The sequence below is a fragment of the Triticum aestivum genome, chromosome 2D, assembly GCF_018294505.1.
Source record: "Triticum aestivum cultivar Chinese Spring chromosome 2D, IWGSC CS RefSeq v2.1, whole genome shotgun sequence".
Lineage (NCBI taxonomy): Eukaryota > Viridiplantae > Streptophyta > Magnoliopsida > Poales > Poaceae > Triticum > Triticum aestivum.
This window is the reverse complement of record NC_057799.1, coordinates 5,969,380-5,992,561: the sequence shown is the minus strand read 5'-3', so window position 1 is coordinate 5,992,561 and position 23,182 is coordinate 5,969,380. Positions and strand designations below refer to the sequence as shown.

Genomic DNA, 23,182 nt, shown 5'->3' with positions numbered 1-23,182 from the left:
ATATGTAGATTGCCCAAAAATGAATTCGGGTCCGTCGACCGAAGACGGCACGGTTTGCTGCGTCATGGTGGAGGCTTGACAGGCGTATGGTAGGGAGCATGTTCGCATTACATTCCTGCTTGGATTGGACCAAGCAGCCGAAAGAGGAAGAATAAAGAACCATTCTCATTGGATCTTAATCCAACGTTCTAGAAATCGACCACCGCATTTTTCCCAGCTTCGTCATTTGACCATATTATTTGTCGGCCACATTCGCTTGTGAATTGAAATGCCAGCTCCCTTGTTTTTTTCTTCATCGGGAAACAATAGGAAAGAAACCTACAATTTTTATCTATTCTAACTGTGAAAAAGATCTTCTTAATGGAAAGCTCCTAGATTTAGATCAAGAAAATTTGCAGAAGTAGGTTTTATTGATTTTTTGAACATTTATCAAAGTTTGAACATTTTTTGAAAATTACGAGTACTATGAAAAAAAATTGCCATAAAATGAGAACAATTTTTCTAAATTGAGAAAAATTCTTAAAATTTCGAAATGTTTTGCATAAAATTCAACATAAACAAAATTTGAATTTCGTGATTTCTTCAAATGCGATTTTTTTCAGTTGTGAGCATTTTTTTCAAATCATGAACATTTATTGCATTTGTGAGAAAAACAAAACTATGAGACTTTTTGAAATTCCATTTTTAAAAATCCAACCTAAGTTTAATGTTTTTGAACATTCATGAACTTTTTGTACAATTCTGAAATTATTTAAACATTTTAAAACACGAAAAAATAAAAGACAAAAGACAAAAGGAAGACAACTGAAAACACTTGCCCACAATTTGACGCATCGAGCATCAAATACAAAAAGGCACTATTTCTCGCCCGTTGTGAGTTCTTTTATTTTAAGACAGTCTCTTGCAAGCTGAAGGTGGCTCTTGCCTACAGAACATGGTTTATTTTATTGGAAGAGTTTTCCGGACACGTGTTTGCTCTTGACCCTTCAGGTCGGTTCCACATGCGTGCGTTGTATTCACCATATTTGTAATCAATGAAACATATGGTTACCCTAAAAACAAATGTGGCCCAGTTATGCATTCAGGCAACTCATTTCCTACCTTTTCCCACTTTCCTCGTTTTATTTTTCTCTATTTTTTCGGATAAAATACAAGAAATATATATTAGAGACACATGGGAATTTTCTATAAAAAATAATGTACTTTGAAAACGTATCAGATTATTTTTTAAAGGGTTTCACACATTCATGCAAAATGTTTCTACACTTGGAAAATGTTCATTGTCTATTAGAAAATATTGTGAATAATTTTTAAAACAATTATGCATATTATATAAAAATGTATAGAAGTATTTTTCTTGTATTTACAAAAAAAAAAATAGTGTAGGCTATCGCTGCTTTCTATTTTGGGCCCTGTTCTTGCTCTTGGATCACTGCAGATCAACAAGCTATTGAACTACTCCTAGAAGGCATGATGGGACATTCCCAATCTGTTTTAACATTTGTAGCACAAATGTGATATAAATAGCACACCCACACAATTGGGATTTGATGAAATAGCTAGTCAAAAAATGTTCATCGCATACTAAAAAGAGTTATCATGCATTAGGAATTGTTCATGATGCACTAAAAAGATTTACTATATATTAAAAAATATTTATAATGCATTTTAAAAAGTTTATTGTGTAGTTAGAAAATGTTCATCATGCTTTAAGTTTTTTATGACAATAAAAAATCCATACCATTCAAAAAATATGTTAATCACATTTAGAAATGTTAGAATGTTAAAACTTGTTCATCAAAAAAATTAGAAAATTTTATTGAAATTTTAAAAGATTGTTCTTAACTTTTTTTGAAAATAATGTTCATGACATATAAACAATAGTTACCATGTATTTAAAAAAATATTCAAACATGTATTAAAAAAGTATTTAATGTGAATTGAAAAAATATTCAATGTGCGTTTGAAAAATGATCAATGTGTATTTAAAAAAGAGAAAATAAATGGAAATAGAAAAAGGAGAAAATAAATAAATAAGAAAAGGAAAAACAATAAAATGAAAAGCCAAAAGAAAATGAAAATACAAAAAAAATTAAAATGATTAAAAAATCGGAGGGAACCTTCCAAAACTATAACACCACATCCACATGGTCGGGTCACGACCATGTCGAATAGCCAGAGGCGAGAGCTACGTTCGTCTCGCAAGAGGCGACATATAGCATTTGCCCTTGCACATAGGTTCCCCGAGTCTTGTCCATGATCCATTGCGACGGTGAAAGACAGTAGGCGGCAAGCGCAAGTGGCAGCTCCCCATGGCAGTTTGAACTGTTTCACCGCACAACGCCCGATGACAATGCCGAGCGAAAGCTATCGTCCTACATGAGTTCTTTCTCTTTGTGCAATATATTCTACTTTTTTTAATAGTGCGGCTTTGATTTACTAATTTAGGCTATGCTTATTTGCACGTTTTTATTGCTGAGTGTACATAGAAATAAATAATTGTTTTTTCTGATTGGTTCTTCATGCCATACGAAAGTATTATATTAATTATGTATTGAAGAATATTAATTACAAAGATATAGTTGAATAATCCATTTAAGGTAATACTAGAAAAATGATGTTTTTGGTATAACATGAGGCGGATTTATTGCTTTACAATTCACTTTCTGTGTAGTATTGACATAGTCACATCGGGAAAAAAGGCGCTTGTGTCGCTCTACCTGGAGGGGGGAGGGGGTAGAACGGGTGAACTCATGTCGCTGCCCCTCTTTCCTTCCTACTATCCCGCTCTGGAACAGTCGGATTAGGCTGGCGGCGAGCTCCTCCTGGTGTGGCGTGTCGCCTTGGCCGACATGGCAACTCACGAGCGACGGATCTGGTGGTGTCCTTGCTCGGTGGCTCATCAGGGGGATTGAGTGTGCAGGTTTGGGTACGTCAGGACTCATGATTTGATTTGGGGGAGGGACTCACAAGCACTTGCATGTGGTGGCTGCCTGCGGGTGCCCGCCGCCGCCATCTTAGTAGTCGTCACCATCGCTTATAACCATTCCCGCACCTCTTGCCCGCTGGTCGATGGCCTCGCCTCCTTAGTCTCACACCATCTTCGTTGATTGCGCCATCTCGTCACATCTGGACCTCTTTCAGCGTCTAGGTTGAGACTGTATTCCGGTTAGAAGAGGAGACACGCTCTATACCGCATGTCGAGTGGTGCCTGGCGGTGTTGGACGCCTTGTAACCATTCATGCACCTCCTGCCCGCTGGTCGATGGCCTCCCCTCCTTAGTCTCTCACTATCTTTGTTGATTGTGCCATCTCGTCGCATCTAGGCCTCTTTCAGCATCTAGGTTGAGGTTGTGTTCCGGTTAGAAGAGGAGACGTGCTCTGTACCTCATGTCGAGTGGCGTCGGGCGGTGTTGGACGCATCGACGGTTTCAATCGGTGGAGTTGGATCGTTTCCTATTTTTGGTTGATGTCTGTCAGCACGGTCAGAATTGCCAGTTTCCTCCCCACCGAATCGCAAAATTACAGATTCACCCCTCGTTCTTTTTTTCCTTTCCTATAAACCCACGTCAACAAAAGAGACGGACAACACCGTCGTAGTAGTTGTCACCAACGCCTTATAGCCATTCCCGCACCTCCTACCCGTTGGTCGATGGCCTCGCCTCCTTAATCCCTCACTATCTCCGTTGATTGTGCCATCTCGTCTGTCTCTTTCAGCATCTAGGTTGAGTCTGCGTTCCGATTAGGAGGAAGCACGCTCTGCACCACACGACCGAGTGGTGTCGGATAGTGTTGGACGCAACGACAGTTTCAATAGGTGGAGCTGAATCGTTTCCTATTTTTGGCCGAAGTCTGTCCGCGGGATCAAAATTGCCGGTTCCTCGCTACCGAATCGCAAAATTACAGATTCATCCCTCGTTCTTTTTTTATTTCCTATAAACCCACGTCAACGGGTGAGGTGGACAACACCATCGTAGTAGCCGTCACCATCGCCTTATAGCCATCCCCTCACCTCCTGCCCACTGGTCGACGGCCTCGCCTCTTTAGTCCCTTGCCGTCCATGTTGATTGTGCCGCTCGTCGCGTCTGGGCCTCTTTCAACGTCTAGGTTGAGGTTGCATTCCGGTTAGAAGAGGAGACGCGCTCTGCACCGCATGATCGAGTGGTGTCGGACGTTGTTAGACGCATCGACGATTTCAATCAATGGAGTTGGATCGTTTCCTATTTTTGGCAGGGTCAAAATTGCTGGTTTCCTCCCCACCGAATTGCAAAATTATAGATTCATCCCTCGTTATTTTTCCTTCCATATAAACCCATGTCAACGGAAGAGGTGCACAACACCGTCGTAGTAGTCGTCACCATCGCCTTATAGCCATCCCCTCACCTCCCGCCCTCTGGTCGATGGCCTCGCCTCCTTAGTCCCTCGTCATCCATGTTGGTTGTGCCGGCTCGTCGCATCTGGGCCTCTTTCAACATCTAGGTTGAGGTTGCATTCCGGTTAGAAAGGAGACGCGCTCTCCACCACACGATTGAGTGGCGTCGGCGGTGTTGGACGCAGCGACGGTTTCAATCGGTGGAGTTGAATCATTTCCTATTTTTGGCCGAAGTCTTTCAGCAGGATCAGAATTGTCGGTTCCTCCCCACCGAATCGCAAAACTACAGATTCATCTTGGGTTCCTTTTCCTTTTCTATAAACCCACGTCAACGAAAGAGGCGGACAACACCGTCGTAGTAGTTGTCATCGTCGCCTTATAGCCATCCCCCCACCTCCTGCCCGCTGGTCGATGGCCTCACCTCCTTGGTCCCTCGTCATCCATGTTGGTTGTGCCGGCTCATCGCATCTGGGCCTCTTTCAACGTCTAGGTCGAGGCCGCGCTCCGGTTAGAAGAGGAGACACATCGACGGTTTCGATCGGTGGAGTTGGATCGTTTCCTATTTTCGGTCGGCGCTTGTCGGTGGGGTCAACATCGCCAATCTCCTCCCCACCAAATCGCAAAATTCTAGATTCATAACTCAGTTATTTTCTCCTTTCCTACTAAACCCATGTCACCGTAAGAGGTGCACAACACATACACAAACTTGTACGCAACATTGCATCTTTCATGAGGGCCTTTTTTCAATGCAATCCATCCACATCCATCCATCCACCCAAACAAAGATGACATACAAAGTTGGAGCTTTTCGAAGGGTTCAAAGATAAAAATCGAAGCTTTTCGCATAGAACAAAAACCGCCGTCTCCGGAGCAAAGGAAAGACGGGGCCTTTCACTCCTCTTCCTCTCCCCCTCTCCAGAGTCGTCCTGAGTCCTGACCTACCCAAGCCTCCAATCCAATCCAATCCGGCCGCCGCGGCGTGGCCTAGCCTCGCCGCCGGCCACTCACCCCTCCGCCCCTCGCCCGCGTCGCCGTCCCCGTCCTAACCCCCATCGCCGTCTCCGCCCGCAGCCTTGGGCGGTTACTATTTGAGGTATGGCCCCTTGGCTGTCCGGCGGTTGCTTAATCCCAAACTAAACCGGCGCAAATCGGTGCCCGGCGTCCAGATCTGCCCGTGGATCTGGGCGATTCCGCGACCTCCATGGCCTTGGAATCGCCGCCTCGTTCTCCCCGGGATAAGGTTGGGGATTTTTTGGTAGCATGGGACGGGGGTTATTGAGGTGTTAGGGTTCCATGGAGATAGATCGGGACTTTTTTGTTGTTGTTGGATCATCTCCATGTGCTCGCTAAAAGTGGTAAACGAAGAACCTGATGTGCAGTCATTTGCTGCAAGTTGAAGAAAAATAAATCTGACACTTTAGAAGGGGGGACATTAATTCAAAGAAAATGCGTGCCGATTAGTGGGAAAGCCATGCGAGATTTAAGTTTGTTTGAGCATCTGTAACCATGGATGACAAACCTTTTTCATTGTGCAATGCAAATACAGGATCGGCGCCGGAGTCTGAGTTGAGCGCTTTCCGCAAAGGTTTCGGATTGCCTGTTTGGGTGTTCTTCAAGATTGAGCCCAGGTGAGAACTTCAAAATGAATGAATTGTATACAGCTGTTGTGCATGTCCAGCTGCACCTGGGTGAATTCAGTAATGCTATGAGCACAGCTTCGATCATGATTAGTGCTATTTTGAAGTGTCAACACATCATAGGTCTCAACCAGCTTGTTCCGGTGGATGCAAAGATCATGCCGTGCTGCATAATGTAATTGAGTAGCACTAGGGATAGTTTTGCAATAATGCTATGTATTTATTGTATGTCTTGATTCATTTTAAGGTACTCCAGCTCCTTGATCTGTTCCACTGGGTCAAAAATTTTAAGCAGGTGATGGTACATCATACAGGCTGTGCTTGATGTGAATATTGGAGATAGTACTTGCTAGTCTTAGTACGAATGATATGAGTCTGTTGAGAAAGCTAGCATTGGTGTGTGGGTGATTAGGGAAACATGTTTGTTGAGAATTCTGACATTGTCGTGTGAACTGTAGCATGGGTCTCAGCCGTTATCATTTCAATCAGTTTTTTTGGTGCTGCTGGTGAAAGATGTACTGTTCCATTCACTATTGCAAAGTAATATAAAGAATACTGTTATGTTACTTCGGCAAATGAAAAATGTTGTTTATGTTTTTTAAGGTAAACATGCTGTATATGGTTAAAATTATCTACATCGTTTGTCCTAGTATTGGACATGGATAACTTTTATAACTTTCTGATGATATATCTTATAATTTACTAATTACTACTACTCCCTCCGTCCCGAATTAGTTGTCTCAAATTTGTCTAGATACGGATGTATCTAGACACTTATACATCCGTATCTAGACAAATCTGAGACAACTAATTCGGGACGGAGGTAATACTCCCTCCGTCCGAAAATACTTGTCATCAAAATGAATAAAAAGAGATGTATCTAGAACTAAAATACGTCTAGATACATCGCCTTTTATCCATTTTGATGACAAGTATTTCTGGACGGAGGAGTAGTATTTTAAGGTGAACGGAATCTTATCAACCGTTTCCTTTACTTATTTGAAGATCATACGATGAGTTACTAAAACAAGGATAAATAAGTTCAAATAACATGATTGCAATTACACCTTTCAGTGCTTTTGCACATGTAGTTTGTGCTGCCACTTCATCAGACTAGGACATATATTGAACCGGAGCACCTAATTATACAGGTCTTGGACATAACAGGGGGCTAGGATATATCAAATCATCTAGTCTCTTGTATTAATCTCATCAGTTCTTGTTAAGAGTTTATTTCACCGCTCTGGTTAGTGTAATATGATTGCTGTTGGTTGAACATATGAATCAATTGGATAGTTAGATTCAATATCTGCAAGGTGCAAATTAATTATCTTAATTGATTGAAATCTTAACTGTATGTAAATTTTATATATAACTTGGACCGCATTGACTGAAGCTCAAACTTGTTAGTTTATTGATAACTTGGATGAGCAGAAAACATATAAATCAATTTCGTACCTTCACTGTTGAAGCTGGTTAACATAAGTTTTTTTCCCTTTGGCTGCCTTTCTGCTTTCAACATTTTCTGAGTCTTGTGTATATATCTCGAATAATTAGACTCAGTAAAGATGTAATCATTCCTAGATATGTTTCGATGTTAAATTGACTAGTTATGTTCTTCTAATTGGTCCCAGAACAGCATGTCCAAGATGCCAAATCCAGAGAAGAAGTTGTTCAGGATGCCAAGCGCAGATGCCGAGATGGCTGCACTGCACAAGGAATGGGATGATGCTCGGTGTCCAATTTGCATGGACCATCCTCACAATGCTGTGCTTCTGTTGTGCAGTTCTCATGACAAAGGATGCAGATCCTACATCTGTGATACAAGCTATAGACACTCAAATTGCCTAGACAGATTCAGGAAAATGAAAGTGAACCGCATGGACAGTTCATCACAGCCAAGCTCTTCCTTGCCTGGAGATACAAGTAACCAAAATGTTTCAGAGAGATCCCGTCTCGGTCCCAGTAGAGGGAGCCCCAGGCTGTTAATAGATGTACCTGAATTCCGTGAAAATCTCAGTCATGAACATGTCCGTAGCCCTGCAGCCGTATCTGGACAGCAAGAAGGAACTAACTATAATCAAGGTCCAGTAACATTGGAAGCTCTTATGGGACAAGTGACTGGGCAAGTTGAGTCAGCTGAGGCATCCAACTCGAATGAATTGATGTGCCCACTGTGTAGGGGTGCTGTGAAGGGCTGGGAGATCATCAAAGATGCCAGACAGTACTTGGACGAGAAGCCAAGAAGCTGCTCGCGGGAAGCATGCGCATTTTCTGGTACCTATGGTGCGCTCCGTAGACATGCCAGGAGGGTGCACCCCACTACCAGGCCTGCTGATGTGGACCCGTCAAGGCGACGCGCATGGCACCGCCTGGAGAACCAGCGGGAGTATGGTGACATAATGAGCGCAATCAGGTCGGCTATGCCTGGGTCAGTTGTGCTTGGAGATTACGTCATTGAAGGTGGGCCAAGTGCAGACGAGCGTGAAGACGGTGGGCCAAGTGAGCGAAGCGGGTCTCTGTTGACGACGTTCTTTCTATTCCATATGATGAACAGTGGTCCGCTGAGATCAGGAGATGAGCCAAGATCCTCATCAAGGGCCCTGAGAAGGCAGAGGCGCCGCTATCTGTGGGGAGAGAACTTGCTAGGCCTCCAATATGACGACGACGATGATGAGGACGAGGATAGCCTAGACGAGGAGGTTCAGAGGCCCAGGACTCGCAGGAGGTTTGTGAGGTCAAGGTCGGAGGAGCGGCGCTGACGCGTGGGCGACCATGGTAACTAAATCCTTCATCCACCATGAAGTTCTTTACCCCGTGAATTAGCGATGACCCCTTGCGCGTGATCTTTTGCCATTCCAGCCAGGGCGCTGGGTGACGTGCTGCTTCGAATGCCTAAAGTGCAGCACGGATCCTTGCACTGGAAGATCCAAGTCAACCGTGTCGCGTTTAAAGGGTTGGATGGTTGACCGCACAAGGCATGGCCATCCTCAGGGCATATGCTGGAACATGTGCTCGCTCGCTGTTGTGACCGAAGCTGCTCTCAATGCACCTCGCGTTGTTTGCTCAGCGCGTTACCTATATCCGTATCTATTGTATATATAGTGTTGGAAGCTAGTACCATTTACTGAATTCGTGCATGTACTGTCTTGCACTTGGTATCTTTGTTCAATTGAAGCTGGTAGGGATTGCATTTGGCCCTGATGGTTTTATGTGTTATGCTGGTTGTTCTATCTGTTCCGGTTATCGCGCTCCATGGTCTCCTGTCACAAATCTTTGGAGTGCCTAGTGTTGTTGGCTGATGGTTGTCTCTTTTCATTCTATTGGAACCCTTGCAGGATTATGCTCTGCCTGCCGGAAGTGGAGTTTTGAGCTCGGTCTAAAATCGGGGAAAAAATCAATAAATAAATGAATAAAATTCTGAATTTTTTTTTGGTGAAAACATCGACAAAAGTTTTACGTGCTCATGAAATCTCATCTTGAAATCACATTCTTGGAAGTCATGGCAAAGAAAACAAACTGATGCTCCAAAAGTGTTATTTTCGAAAGCATTTTGGAGTGTTCTTTTTTTTGCCACGACTTCCACGAATGTCTTTTCAAGATGAAATTTCGTGGGCACGTAAAACTTTTGTCAATGTTTGCACAGAAAAAAATTCAGAATTTCTTGACTGTTTTCTCTTTTTTCCTTTCTAATTTTCCTGTTCATATTTGAGCTCGGGAGCTGACTTTCCCTGCCTGTTCTGTTATTTTGCCTATTTGGAAAATAGAGGTTGACCCTGCTCCGGTCTCTACTTGCGAAAGTCCTCTTCCTACTCTGAGCTCCGGATGAACAGTAAATTCTAGGAAAAAAATTAAAACTTATATAATTTTGTTGGTGCAAACTTCAAAAAACACATTCGTGGAAGTCTTGGCAAAAAAAAGGAGCACTCTAAAATGCTTTCAAAAATAGCATTTTTGGAGCGTCGATTTTGTTTTCTTTACAACGACATCCAGAAATGTCATCTTCTGATAAATTTTTGCAAGCACACAAAACATTAGTCAAAGTTTGCACCAAAAATGTTCAGATTCTTTGAAATTATTTTACTATTATTTTTCGATTTTATTGCTCATTAGAGAGCATTTGAGCTCGGGAGTAGATACTCCGCCTTAGTTGACCTTTTTTAAAAATGTGCTTCCCTATTTGGCCTATAGAAAAATATTTCTTCCCAATTTGACACTATTAGTAATTTTGTTCCCTATTTAACACTTACATTTGAAATATGTGCAACTAATTTCACTTTGTGCCAGTACGTGTTAGTATGTCACATAGTGCACTAATGGTAAAATGGTTTTTCACATCACATTTAACATTGGTAGTGGCAAAAATGGACGGAAATGTCATAGGAAACAAGCAACTGGTAGGATCAAATAGGGAAGAATTTCTTTTTTGGGGCCAAAAATGGAAGCACGTTTTAAAAATGGGCCTCTAACATATACTTCCTATGTTGCAAAATATTTAATCCCTCCATTCCAAAATATTTAAAGTTTTAGTTTTGTCATAAGATAAACTTCTTTAAATTTAATCATGTTTATAGAAAAATATACAAACATCTACAACACCAAATTAGTTACACTAAATTCATCATATTATATATACTTCGTGTTATAGATATTACTAAATTTTTCTATAGACTTGTCAAACTTGAAGGAGTCTAGAACTTCAAATATTTTAGATACTCCCTTCCTGTCAGAACAGAAGACCCAGCCGTATTTTTAGATCATTAGTTTGACAAAAAAAAACTGAAATATATATTAATAACCAGTACACCATCAAATACTTTCTTCAAATATGAATTCAATTATATACTCCCTCCGTTCCGAAATAGATGACTCAACTTTGTACTAACTTTAGTACAAAGTTGGGTCATCTATTTTGGAACGGAGGGAGTACCTTTCATACAATATAATAGACAAACCATTGGTTAAATTGATGATATGTAAACACATGCCAAGTTTTGCCTATATACCGAAGCATGATCAGTAATATATTTGATCCTTTTAGCTTGACAATTCATCATAAATTGTTCTTATTTGCAAATTTTCACGCACTCCTCCATGAATTATTTGCCGGGTACTACGTATATTTTCCCTTTAGCAAACATGGCAAGGAAAATAAGCTCACAGAAAATGATAAACCCTAACAGGCATGCTACGTGCAGCCTTAGATATCATTTGCTGGTTCAATCCTTCTTGTCAACCAAAATATTCCATCAGCCACATACAACCAACCAAACGGACACACATGGCAGTCACCATAAGATTGTTGTACCGATTTGTAAAACTATCTTACCCCGACGACCGAAACTAGATATATATGGATGTGTTTACCGGCAAACTATATATGGTCCATACAAAGTACAAACATTCTATAGCATATTTCAGGTTAACTTGTGTAGTAGCGCCCACTCGTCGGATCAAACGTTTCTCGTTCGACCGCGTCAATGGCTCGTTAATTTTTTGCGACATGGTGAAGAACCATCCGGATTAGTCCCAAGGCTCGTGGAGGTTCAGGCTCTCCATGTTCGCCTCGATGTCTCCCTGCGCACAGAAACAGGCATGGTCAGGAAATATGGCATGACAATGCAATGCAGCTGCAGGGTTCGGGTTCACTGTAAACGACCGCAGCAACTAGACAGTTTCCGCGGGGGTGGGGGGATCACCATACATTATATTTCAACCTTTCATACTGTAGCTTGTATGTTACTAGAATTGATGGATCATCAATAATACACATACTGGATTGAGATGGTGCAGACGACAACATTAGCCTGAACTTTCTGAATATTGACTGACAGCAATTAAATAACAACCGCTCTCTTAGGGAATATATGTGCATGTTCTCGGGTTCTACATCGTTTTTTAGATATTTGCCGGTTGCTACATACTCCCTCCGTCCCAAAATAAGTGAGACACTTATTCTGGGACGGAGGGAGTATATCTGAAGAACAGCTACAGTCAAAACGTTCACAAAATGCCCATGGTTCTCTTAAAATAACAGGACAGCAAAATATTACTCTTTCAATGTCTCCATCCATACAAGTATTACTTAGTAGCTTACCACACTACTGTAAAGAAAAAGATGTGCATACCATTGATTTCAAGTCATCTGTTCCAAAGTACGATAGTCTGGCTTCATGTAACGAGTCTGCATTTATTCCCTTGCGTGCACAGCGAGTGTTTTCCTTTTCTTCATAGAAGTCAAAGTCATCCAGAATTGATGTTCCATGGCGATAAGCCTTGAAAATTTTCAACACTTCCAGACCCTGGGGCAAGCCAATCTACATAGAAGAAATAAAGGATAAGATGAAAAGAAGAGAAAATATGTACAATGAGAACCTGAAGTTAAGTTGCAACAAAGCATATGACAAGAAATAAACTTGATATTAGTCGATTTATCGACAAATACAAACATAAGAAAGCAGTAAACTGCACGCGTTCCCATGTGCAATTATTTGCAGCTAGATTGCTACTAATCTCCACTGCGGCACTGCACCGATATCCAAGGTGTCTCTGGTGTATGGCGTGATGAGTTATCAGGAATTATCAGTGGATTTCGATATTTTACCCTTTTTAAACTTGCAGACACTTTTTAAGTTTGAAAGGTCGTAGGTGAGAGGTTGAACTAAAATTATTTGTCCAAACTCCATAGTTGCATCTCCTAACTGAATATTAGTTGCTACTCAGCTGCACATATGAATATTAGTTGCTACTCGGCTGCACATTCTTTGCAGTTAAGAACTAAATTTATCATTTACCGCCAACAGGCCAATACATATGCAATATTGATTTATTTTGATATGCTTGTTGTGTTGAACACAATAGTACTTGGCATTTGGAACTGAGGAGTTCAAATAGAATGTGAAATGGATGCACGGCATAGGAGATAACATTTCAACCTAGCAAAAGAAAACAAAATAGATCCATGTAGTTCTACTAGGATTCTGCTACTTTACTATACCTGCACTAGAAAATCGCTCGTGTTATTTTTTAGAAGAAACACAAAGTCAGGAAAGAGAGAAGTGGCCGTGTAAATGACAAAGGAAAGGCAGTAGTGTTAGCGCTATGCAACTAGTAGCATGTTAGATGGATCCAAGTAATATACTGATAATCGCATAGGAGTAGCACCTTTGTTCACAGGAGGAATTTACATAATCCTGCTACTCTGAACCACCCAAAGTAGCAACTTTTTCTTGAACAATTATTTCTTTCGAAAAAATTTACGGTGCAGAACAAGAAAGGCGAATCATGGTACCTCTTGAGTGTCCCTGCTGAATGTAACAGGTCTGTTGTCATTATTTTCTAGAGTGATATGTTTGAAGAGCCTATTTGGAATGTCCTTTACAATGTGCCAAACAACAGGGAAAAAGCCATTCCATTTATTTTGTTGCCAGAAGTCCATGGTCTTCTTGAAATCAACAGGACCTAACATCTCAGCCAATCCTACAAACTGCCCACTGGTATTAACCTGAAACAGAGAATACAATGAAAGGTTGAAACACCTGTCTCAAAAAAGAAAAAGAAAAAACAGTTCGTACAGCAGCATTACAACGAACGATATATTTCATCGTTTCATTCGAAAATAGTGAGGAGCATCAGTGAATTAAATGCATCTGCTTTGGATAAAATCATTGCTCAGGGCCTCTTTGATTCGCAGGATTCTAAAAACACAGGAATATGAAAAACATAGGATTAGAATGTCATGCTCATCTCAATCCTACAGGGTTTTGGTTTGTGTTATGACCGGCATATACTACAGCCCAGGCAGTTAGGGGCCTGGCCCAGTTATCTTATCGTTATTAGGGGCTTAGCCCAGTTATCGTATTTGGAGATTATATAAACTCATGTAAGGACCCGTTTTGAGATTAAGCAGAAGCAATCATATTTGCTCGGCTTCCCGAAGGGAGCCGGGAGACCTAACCCTAGCCGCCGCACCCTGCTCTCCCTCTCTCTCGCACACGTGACGACGGCGCCCCAGCGCCGGCGACCTCGCCCTCCTCCTCGCCAAGCCCCCTTCCACCCCTACAACCTACGAGCTAGACCTGGTAGGATCCCAGCTCCTATCAGTTTGTTTGATTGCATCATAGGAAAAACAAAGGATTCTTTCAGAGGTTTGAGTGGATGCTAGAAATCCTTAGGAAAAATTCATATAGGATTCAATCCTATGAATCAAAGAACCAACATAGGAAAAATTCCTAGGATTCTAATCCTCCAAAATTCCTATGAAAATCCTTTGAATCAAAGGAGCCACCAATCTGATGGCAAGCCTGTGGAGGGCACATTTCAGGGAAATTTGACTTCAGGAACTGGAAATACAGCACATATTTGATATAATAAGCCTACTGAACAAACAAAACAAAGGGTAGAATGCATATAAACATCACACTAGTAAGTATTACCTCCGAACCAAAATATAAGACATTTTTGTAGGCTAAACTAGCCTACAAAAAGCGTCTTAGAATTGTTTACAGAGGAAGTAAATCTTAATAGTGAAATAGGCTATCATTAACTACTAGTCTTGCTTGATTATCTCAGTTGAACATATAAGTTATGTGATACCAGGGCACTTAAATGCTTTTGCTGCTCTGAAGTGGAAAATAATAAACAATTAGAAGAAGGGCCTTTAAATATTACTCACCGAAAACAAGAGGAAGACAGGACATTTTGTACCCTTTTCCTTCATTAAAATCTGGGCATCATGGAAAGCGGTATCCAGCTTACTGTTCCCATTTGGTGTACTTGCCCAAACATTGTATTTGATACCTTTATGAATATCATCTTCACTATATGACTTTATCATGAAGAACTTGGCCTGTTCATACTGAATTGAAAAGTCTGATTTGTTAAATTGGTCTCTACGGACCAATGGGCTCAAGATATCTTTCTTCGCAGTCGGTGTTGATGTGTTATTCACTTTGCTTGCACGGGGACCACAGACTTGGTCCCTTATTTCCTCAGAATTTCTCGGTGGGTTATCCCTCCTGCCATTTCTGTAGTTGCTAGTGCTGTTTACAACTCTATTAGACACCCGTGGTCTTGTGCCAGTATGTCTGGTTGCAGTCATCTTGACTTGCTGATTACTAACAATACCATGGGCAAAACTGTCTCTTGGCTGCCTGTTCCCACGAAAAGGACCTTGCTGGTAGCTTGATAATCGACGTGCCTCAGCATCATGGCACCTCTGACCAGAATACAAAGGTATCTTATCTCGGCAGCGCCAATGGTGAGACATTGTTGGAACCTCCTCACCATAACCTTGTCTACTTGAGAACGAGGGGATGTCTGCACCATACTGCTGCCACTGTCTTGGGTATGAAATGCCATTAGACTTTTGAGAAGACAGAGAAGGGATCTCATCACGATAACTCTGTCTACGTGAGAGGGAGGGGATTTCAGCACTGTAGTTCCAATGATTTGAGCGTGAAATGCCATTAAACTTCTGATTAGACAGAGAAGGGATTTCATCGCCATAACCTTGCCTACTTGAGAGCGAGGAAATTTCAGCACCATAATGCCATTGGCTTGAGCGTGAAAGCACCCCACTGCCATTACACCTCCGACTAGACAGAGAAGGGATCTCATCGCCATATGTCAGCCCTCCAGGTAGTGAAGAGCCCCGGCCCCCATTTTCGAAGCACCATCGACTTGAAAACGAAGTAGCCTCGTCAACACAGCGGCCCCCTCTGGGCATATCAGCTATCTGTATCAATGAGAATTCGTCAACAAGGGATATATCTATACACAAAAAGGTTTTGACTGTTTACTACATATGTCAGATACACAACAATATATGCATGTAATCTTTGCTTTCCAGTGCAACTAATGGTCCAAAGATATACCTCACTGCGGCATTCAATAGATTGACCATTGCAGTTTGCGAAGGGAGTAAATCGATCCAATCCTTTGTAGTGCTGCTCTGAGTGACAATCGAAGCTACAATCAACTTTAGCTGCTTCAGTATACGATCTTCTCATGTGAGGACCAGTAGTAGGACATGACGCAAGATAATCATGCCTTGGCGCAAAGATATCACTTTTGGTTCCGCCTTTTGCCATTACATGACCTGATGCATCTCGATTGCCTGACATCGCTTCCAGTGATGAAGAAGAATCCCAAGAACAGCTCGATAAAGGAAGGTAAGGGCGCTGCCTATCATATTCACTTTGTGGTGACATTGCTTCCTTGGGATATACATGTGACCCAATGTCAGTAGCATACTTGCACTCCGAAGACTCTGCTTCATAATCCTGAGAAGGGAGGAGTTGTTTGAATCTCGGTAAACAAAACCATCCAGTGTAATATAGAGCATGTTATTCACAAAGTGCATGGCTTCATTAAAACATACTTTACTTTGCACATACTTGTCGAACAAGTGAACAATAACTCTATTCATTGTGCTATGTTAAACAATGGCACATCTGAGCACATGCATAAAATGCAGCAACATCTCGCACTTAAAAGACCCATGAGAATGTGAATGCATATTCCGCTCCTGAATTAAACTGAGTGTTCATATCATACTGACAACAAGCTGAAATGTCAAATAATCTTGGTAATAAATACAATGTCCCTGGGTGTGTTATGCTTGAGTAATTAAAGATTCAATATATTTATCTAGTCAGTTGGACTATAGCAAATATTTTTAGTTCAGAAAAATAGAACCCAAATTAGAGAAGAGGTAGTGTTTGATTCATTTTTTTTATAAAATAGACAGTGCTGTAAAAATGTACGAGTAAACAACAAAGGGTATACACTCATACCAGAAACGACAAAGCCCTGTTTGCATGAGAAAGAAAATCGGCATCCTCTTCACTCTTCACACCGTCCCCTGCAGGATGAGAAAGGAATTGACAGCAAAATAAGAACCAAGAGCCGAAAGGTTGCCTAGAGACTTGATCAGATTATAACCGGTACACATACACGGCCAAGGCGAGGAATCGTCGTCTCCCTCGGCAGCCGCATCACTCCAAATGTTTTTCCTCGTGAAGATGGAGGCGCCGTTATCTGCTTCTGGCGTTGCTGCTGCCGCCGAGGCGGGCGGATCAAAGGCTTCCTTCATCTGCCAAACAAATGCGGCTTAGTAAATGCAAGAACTGATGCATGTATCATTGGATAACACTATGAAGTCCTGGTTCATTTGTGAAGTGCTGCAAATGGCCAGTTCAAGGGTGAAGTACTCAGCATGTCACAACAGCTACATATCCTTGGATCATTTGCTTGTACTTGTAAAAAAAATCCCTGACGACGGACGGCCGTGTGCATGCGCATAACTTGACACACATTACATGCAGGATGCAGGCAAATGCTTCTGGTTTGTTTTGCTAGTATACAACAGTCATCATCACCTCACCTGGTCATCAGGTGGATCTATCTAAGAAGATGCCACATTCATTCATTCATTCATAAAGGTGGCATCAAGCAGCCATCAGATGGCACCCCCTGGTACAGGTAGATGGATGTTTTTAATAAGACCAAACCCTGACAGACACGGGGCAGATATTCTAGTAGTACCGATAAAGACCATCAGCCATCCATCCAGCCAGTGGGTCAGTGAGTGAGTGAATCGATCCACACTGCCGCGGACAAAATCTGACCCCGCCGGAAGACGAACATTGGAGTCTTTCTTGGCCGCACGCATTCCCGGCGGCCGTCGCCCGGCCTGACCGTCCGTCTCGATCAGCACGCGCACACAGTGCTGGGGGGGACTTGATGAGGAAAAAAAAACAAGCCGCGCCTGGCACGGAACCCTAGGACGGACGGACGGATTCGGGGGCGGGGCGGGGGAAACCGCCGGCCGGACGCATTGGATTGGATTGGATATATAGACATAAAAGGAAAGAAGAAGAAGAAAAGGCGGCCGCGCGGCGGGAACTGGTGGAGAAAAAAAGGGGGACGGGCCAGCACGATCCGGCGTACCTGTGGGCGAGGGGACGGAGAGGCCGGCGGCCGATCGATCCCCACTCCGTGCTAGCCCAGTGCCAGCGCCAGCGGAAGAAGAGGAGAGGGACCGCCGCGCCGAGGGATGCACGCACGGCGCCTGGTCTCAGCTTGCGGGAGATGTCGCCGGGGGGATGGATTTGTTTGGGGAAGGGAGGAGGGATTTGGGGAGGGGCCGATAAGACGGGACGGACGGAGGCGAGGAAGAAGGGAAGAGTGGGAGCGAGCGGAGAGTGCGTGCGTGCGCCTCCCTCGCCGAGCTTCGGTTACCCTTCCTGCGCTACTCGGGCCCGGCCCGGCCCGCCCACACGACCCTCGGCGGTCGTGCAGCAGAGGAAAGCCAACCATCATCATCTACTGGACCGGGCCGGGTCGTTCTCTGGGTATAAAGAAGCACGCTAGACTTCCCTTTTTTTTTTTAAGGTGACCAATGCCTTTTAAGAGACCACGGAAACAGGAAAGAAAAGATTTGCAGTCTAGCAAGAAAGCGGATGCGCTAACGCGCAACGGCTTTCGCGCTAGCTGCTCAATCGGTTGCTTGTTTTGCTCTAGCCAGCCGAGGGGTAAGACGAGATCCTACGATTCACTTTTGTATCTTTAACATTCCACTTCACTCCACAAGGGGGATCATGCATGGATGAAGCAAATCATGACAAGCTGGGCCTACTCCTTCCCAACCTTCTCAACCTCCACCGCGTTTTTGATTCTTGGCGATTTGACGGTGCAGCGGCCGACAGGGGGTCGAGGGAGAGGCGGGATGGAGAACTATATATGGCGAGGCGAGAGGCCGGCGTCAGACGTTTGAAGGGGAGTCGAGTGAGACAAGACAAAACGAGCTGGCTCGATTCGTTTTTTTCGTGCGTCGGTGTTGGACCCAAATGATAGTTTGCATGTAATTCGCTGCTCTAATAGGGGTAGGGACTTAGCATGTCTATTTAATCCCAGTTGATTCTAAAAAAGAAGTTAATTACAATTTTACCCTAAGAATAGTTCATTCCAATTCAATAAGTTGAGAAATGGTCCAGATTTTTGCCGCAAGACTTTTCCTTCAGGTGCTGGCTGTTAGGGTTTTTCCTCACGTCTATGTTGAGATTGTCTTAACCTTGCTGATTAAGGAGCGGCCTTTGCACCGCTTCCCGGCCTTGGAACTTTTGTTAGGGTTTCCTGATTTGTTCATGAGTTTCTCTTGCGATGGCGCTTCGTCGTCTGGTATGGCGGAGTAGGAGGATTTAGAGAGTATGGTGAAGATCATGTGCCTCAGTGCCTGACAGAGGAGGATCTGGTCGAAGTGATCGTCAATGAGGATGCCTTGCCGCATGAGGTTTGGATCAAGCCGCTGGATGAGAATCTATATAGTATGCAATTCTCCTGGCTCGGAGATTGGGAGAAGGTGATGAATGGTGGCTCTTGGTCCTTTCGCGGCAATAGCATTCTCATGGCACCATATGATGGTTTCACTAAGCCGTCGACCATTGAGCTCAATCACCTGACACATGTGGATCCAGATTCATGATTTTCTAGATGGGTACAACCATTTGGTGCCCTCCCTGGCTGCAAAGGTCGGGGAGTTCTTTGCTACTAAGGGAGCTCCTTTGATTTTGCAGTTTTTTTCTACACTCGACTAAAGATTGATGTGTGGAAGCCACTCGCTGGTTGGGGGAAGCAAGAGGGAAATCTACAGGGTAAGAGACTCCTGGATTAGTGCGTTGTTTGTGGGAAGTTTGGTCGTGTATAAAAGGAGCATGTTTTGACGGGGTTTATTCACTGTCGGCAGTCATTTTCCAAGACATCCGAGTTGCGTGGGGATGGAACCCTAATTACCGAGGTGGCAGAAGAAGGTACCGAGAAGGGAGACGCGAGGGCAGTCAGGCTGGTAGCGGCTCCATGGATGAAGACATGGAGTATGACTCTGAGGGTGACCACACTTCACGGGTGGTGATGATCCAGAGAAGCTTGATGCAGATCTGAACAAAAATAGGGGGGTCAAAGCAAGAGGATCCACTTTCCGCAACCATGCATGGGAAGATGGCGGCTATTGTACGCTCTCTTGCTAGTGCTCTACAAGCCTTACCAGCTCCACAGGTTCTACCAAGCCCTTCCTCAATCCGTGACTCAAATAGGGTGAATATGGGACAAAGTGAGAAGTGAATGACAAGTACAAGAATGGATTGGCGGGTTCCCGAGGGTGGAGGGGGGGTGGTCCTGCCAGGACCAATTAATCTTCTAAGTAGGGATTGTCGCGATTCAGGCAAAGCCAGGGTAGTTCGAGAGCTTCGTGAGATCACGAGGAAATTTCCTCCTGTCGTGTTCTTTGCATTCTTCAAACTCAAAAAAGCAAGTAACATGTAGAGAATTTAGCAGGTACTCTAGGCTACATGTTAATGTTTATGCAGTTGGTAGCACCAGTAGGAGCGGTGTAATTTGTGTGTTTCGGAATAATGGTATAAATATGCAAGTTCTTGGTTACTCTCGTTACCATGTTGATCTTTCAGTTAATGAGGCTGTCAAGACCCATGAAGACTCATATGTATCTATGGGGGAAGCTCAAACTCAAGATATATAGAAGAGTTGGGACGTCCTCAAAAGTATTGTTGCTGAAGGTGATCTTTCATGTTTATGCATTGGAGACTTTAAAAAGATCTTGCAGACCAATGAACAGGAGGGCATTGGGCACATGAGTCAAGCCCAGGTCCAAGGTTTTGTGATTGTGTCGATGTTTGTGGCCTGGTTGAACTTGGGCATCATGGTTACTTCTGGACTTTCAAATAAAGGGGGCTGGAGGGGTCATACACTGAGTTTGGTTCGATATAGCTTTGGGATTGGTGTAACAGAACACTCAGTTCCCTCTTAGTTCTCCGAGACATCTTACGGGTGCCCATTATGTTACGTGTTGCGGATGGGGCTGATTGTCAGTAGCAACACGGTATTAGGTGATGTGGGAGTCTCATCTGAAGCTTCAGAATACTGTTCATTCAAGGTGGACATCTCCTCCTCCTTGCGCGACGCAGTTACACACAAAAAATGCAAGGGCTCACGGGTCGTCTTGACAAGTGAAATTATAAGTATTTCAGCAATGTCTGACAGGAAATAGAAAGGACTCGAATCTGAAATGGAGACATTGAAAAACTTACCGACCAGGGTTGGATCATCACATGCCAAGATCAAAATCAATGATCATTTGGTCGAGCTCTATCACCATGAGAAGGTTATGTGGCGTCAACGCTCGAGAGTAGTTCAGTTAATTTGGGACTTAATAGAAACACGCGTAGTGTCGTAGCCTCTGAGATTCAGGTCGGAAGAAAAATGGCTGACCTGAGGATCGAGAAATCTTCTTCATATGACCTGAATAAGTCAAACTGATGGGCATTAGCCCCCGGTCTTATACTCGTTTTGATGGTGCTTCTTCGCATCGTCGGGAGCCGTGTGGAGGGTATTGTGTCTCCAGATCCGATTCTCTGGGTTGGGGTTTTTCCTCTGCAAGTTTCTCTCGATGGAGCCATCTTAAGGAGCGGATTGGGCGGCTGTGCGCATTGGTCCTCTGGCTCTAGTCCGAACCGACGAAGGTTGGCTAATTTCGGAGAGTTGCGTTCTCTAAGTCTGTCTGGCCGAACCTGGGGGCGTTACACATGCCCTTCCTGGTGGTTTCTTCTCTGGAACGGCGATTCGCTACACAGATCGTGGCTGCCGCATCTTCTGGTCTACATCGATGAGTTTCCCTGCCGCTGCTTCAGTAAGCTCATGGGGTTTCAAGAAGTTTACTCCACTAAGACGGAGGCCCGAAGGCGGTACCAAGCTTTCTCATGATGTGTCCCGGTGAATGCAGGGGTAAGAAGACTTTGCCAACCCAATGATTTGGATGTATTTTCCGATTTCTATACGAGTGTTCTTGCAAGGGTATGTGTGCTATTTAACACGTGGCCCTTGGCCCTTGCCGCAGATCAAGGTATAACGTACGCACATACCGAATTTTAGTAGATGGCTGGATATTTTCAGAAAACACATTGACCATGTGATCTCGAGACCCCAATAGGAATTTCCACGTTTCGGTGCGGCTTAATATGATGCCGACACGTCACCCCAGCACATGGACACACGCACGCCCTTGCATGCATGTCACTTCAGATATGACTCGCCGGATATACTCCGGCAGGAGCACCGGCATACGGCGCCCATGCTAAAGCTAAACCATCCTGATCCTGCAGTATGATGTGCACAACGGAAATGTGTGTGGATCGGCCACTACTCGTGATGGTGATCCATGCAGCAGCCGTCTCTTTCTGCTCCCAACAAAAATATAAGGTTTTCAGATAACGAAAGGGACTCACCGGTCTGCATTTTCCAGACTGAGAAATGCGCATATATACACAACAATCTTGTGTTGTTAGTGTTAGAAGGGATAGGGAGAGAATTGATGGAGGGCAAGAAGTCTCTCCTAGAGATAAGGTAGGAGACGGATTATAAATCATATAATACCAAATACAAGTAACCCAAATATATCTCTAACATCCCACGCAGTGGTAGCGGTAGCGTTGCGAACAACAGAAGCGTCGCGGACGGTCAGACTGGAGAGAATAGCAGCCGACGGCCTGACACCTCCCCGCGGTCGCAGCGGGAGCGTCGAGGACGGTGTTGCGTCGCGGACGCATGGACTGTAGAAGAAGCCGATGAGTTGCTAAAGCGAGGTGATAGCCCTTTGTGCCATTGTCTGAGGTAGCCGAGAGCATGCGTAGTGTAGCCGTGCAAGGAATGCCGTGGTCGATGTCGAGTCAGGGTGGCCGGTGTCGAGGAAATCGCCGTGGAGCCACGGGTGCAAGGAGGCGCCGAGTTAGTCATGGGCGCAGTGGTGTCGAAGTAGTGGTGCGCCGGAAAGAAGACGATGTTGACGAGGCATAGCGCCGGGTTTGCCAAACCCGGGGACACGCCATGGACGAAGGCACGCGGCGTTGTTGCCACCACGGGGCATGCGTAGACGGACGATGGGCCACTCCAGGCTTGCCAGGCCTGGGAACACATCGGGGACGAAGGCACGTGTCGGTGTTGCCAGCATCGCACATGCGTATATGGGGACCTGCACAAGCTGTACGCCACTGATACGTCTCCAACGTATCTATATTTTTTGATTGTTCCATGCTGTTTTATTATGAATCTTGGATGTTTTATAATCATTTATAGTCATTTTATATCATTTTTTGGTACTAACC

General features: G+C 43.9%; 2 protein-coding genes across 6 annotated transcripts; one reads left to right on the top strand and one right to left on the bottom strand.

The window, feature by feature from the left end:
• Positions 1 to 5,217: 5,217 nt before the first annotated feature.
• Positions 5,218 to 9,241, top strand: LOC123050982 (uncharacterized). Of its 4 annotated transcripts, none has more exons than XM_044473708.1 (4): positions 5,218 to 5,464; positions 5,918 to 5,999; positions 7,648 to 8,786; positions 8,871 to 9,241. In XM_044473708.1, the coding sequence occupies exon 3, from the start codon at positions 7,649 to 7,651 to the stop codon at positions 8,768 to 8,770; it is 1,122 nt and encodes a 373-aa protein (XP_044329643.1). In that variant the 5' UTR covers positions 5,218 to 5,464; positions 5,918 to 5,999; position 7,648; the 3' UTR covers positions 8,771 to 8,786; positions 8,871 to 9,241. The 4 variants fall into 4 exon arrangements, with proteins under 4 accessions (XP_044329643.1, XP_044329642.1, XP_044329645.1 ...); XM_044473707.1 differs by having other exon boundaries at positions 7,643 to 8,786; XM_044473710.1 differs by having other exon boundaries at positions 5,232 to 5,611.
• Positions 9,242 to 11,175: 1,934 nt separating this feature from the next.
• On the bottom strand, positions 11,176 to 18,258 carry LOC123050981 (uncharacterized). Of its 2 annotated transcripts, none has more exons than XM_044473706.1 (8): positions 17,961 to 18,258; positions 16,965 to 17,103; positions 16,805 to 16,872; positions 15,884 to 16,291; positions 14,683 to 15,744; positions 13,300 to 13,512; positions 12,137 to 12,325; positions 11,176 to 11,585 (listed from the first exon to the last, which is right to left on the bottom strand). In XM_044473706.1, the coding sequence occupies exons 2-8, from the start codon at positions 17,101 to 17,103 to the stop codon at positions 11,532 to 11,534; spliced, it is 2,133 nt and encodes a 710-aa protein (XP_044329641.1). In that variant the 5' UTR covers positions 17,961 to 18,258; the 3' UTR covers positions 11,176 to 11,531. The 2 variants fall into 2 exon arrangements, with proteins under 2 accessions (XP_044329641.1, XP_044329640.1); XM_044473705.1 differs by lacking the exon at positions 17,961 to 18,258 and adding an exon at positions 17,395 to 17,458.
• Between the last annotated feature and the right edge of the window lie 4,924 nt (positions 18,259 to 23,182).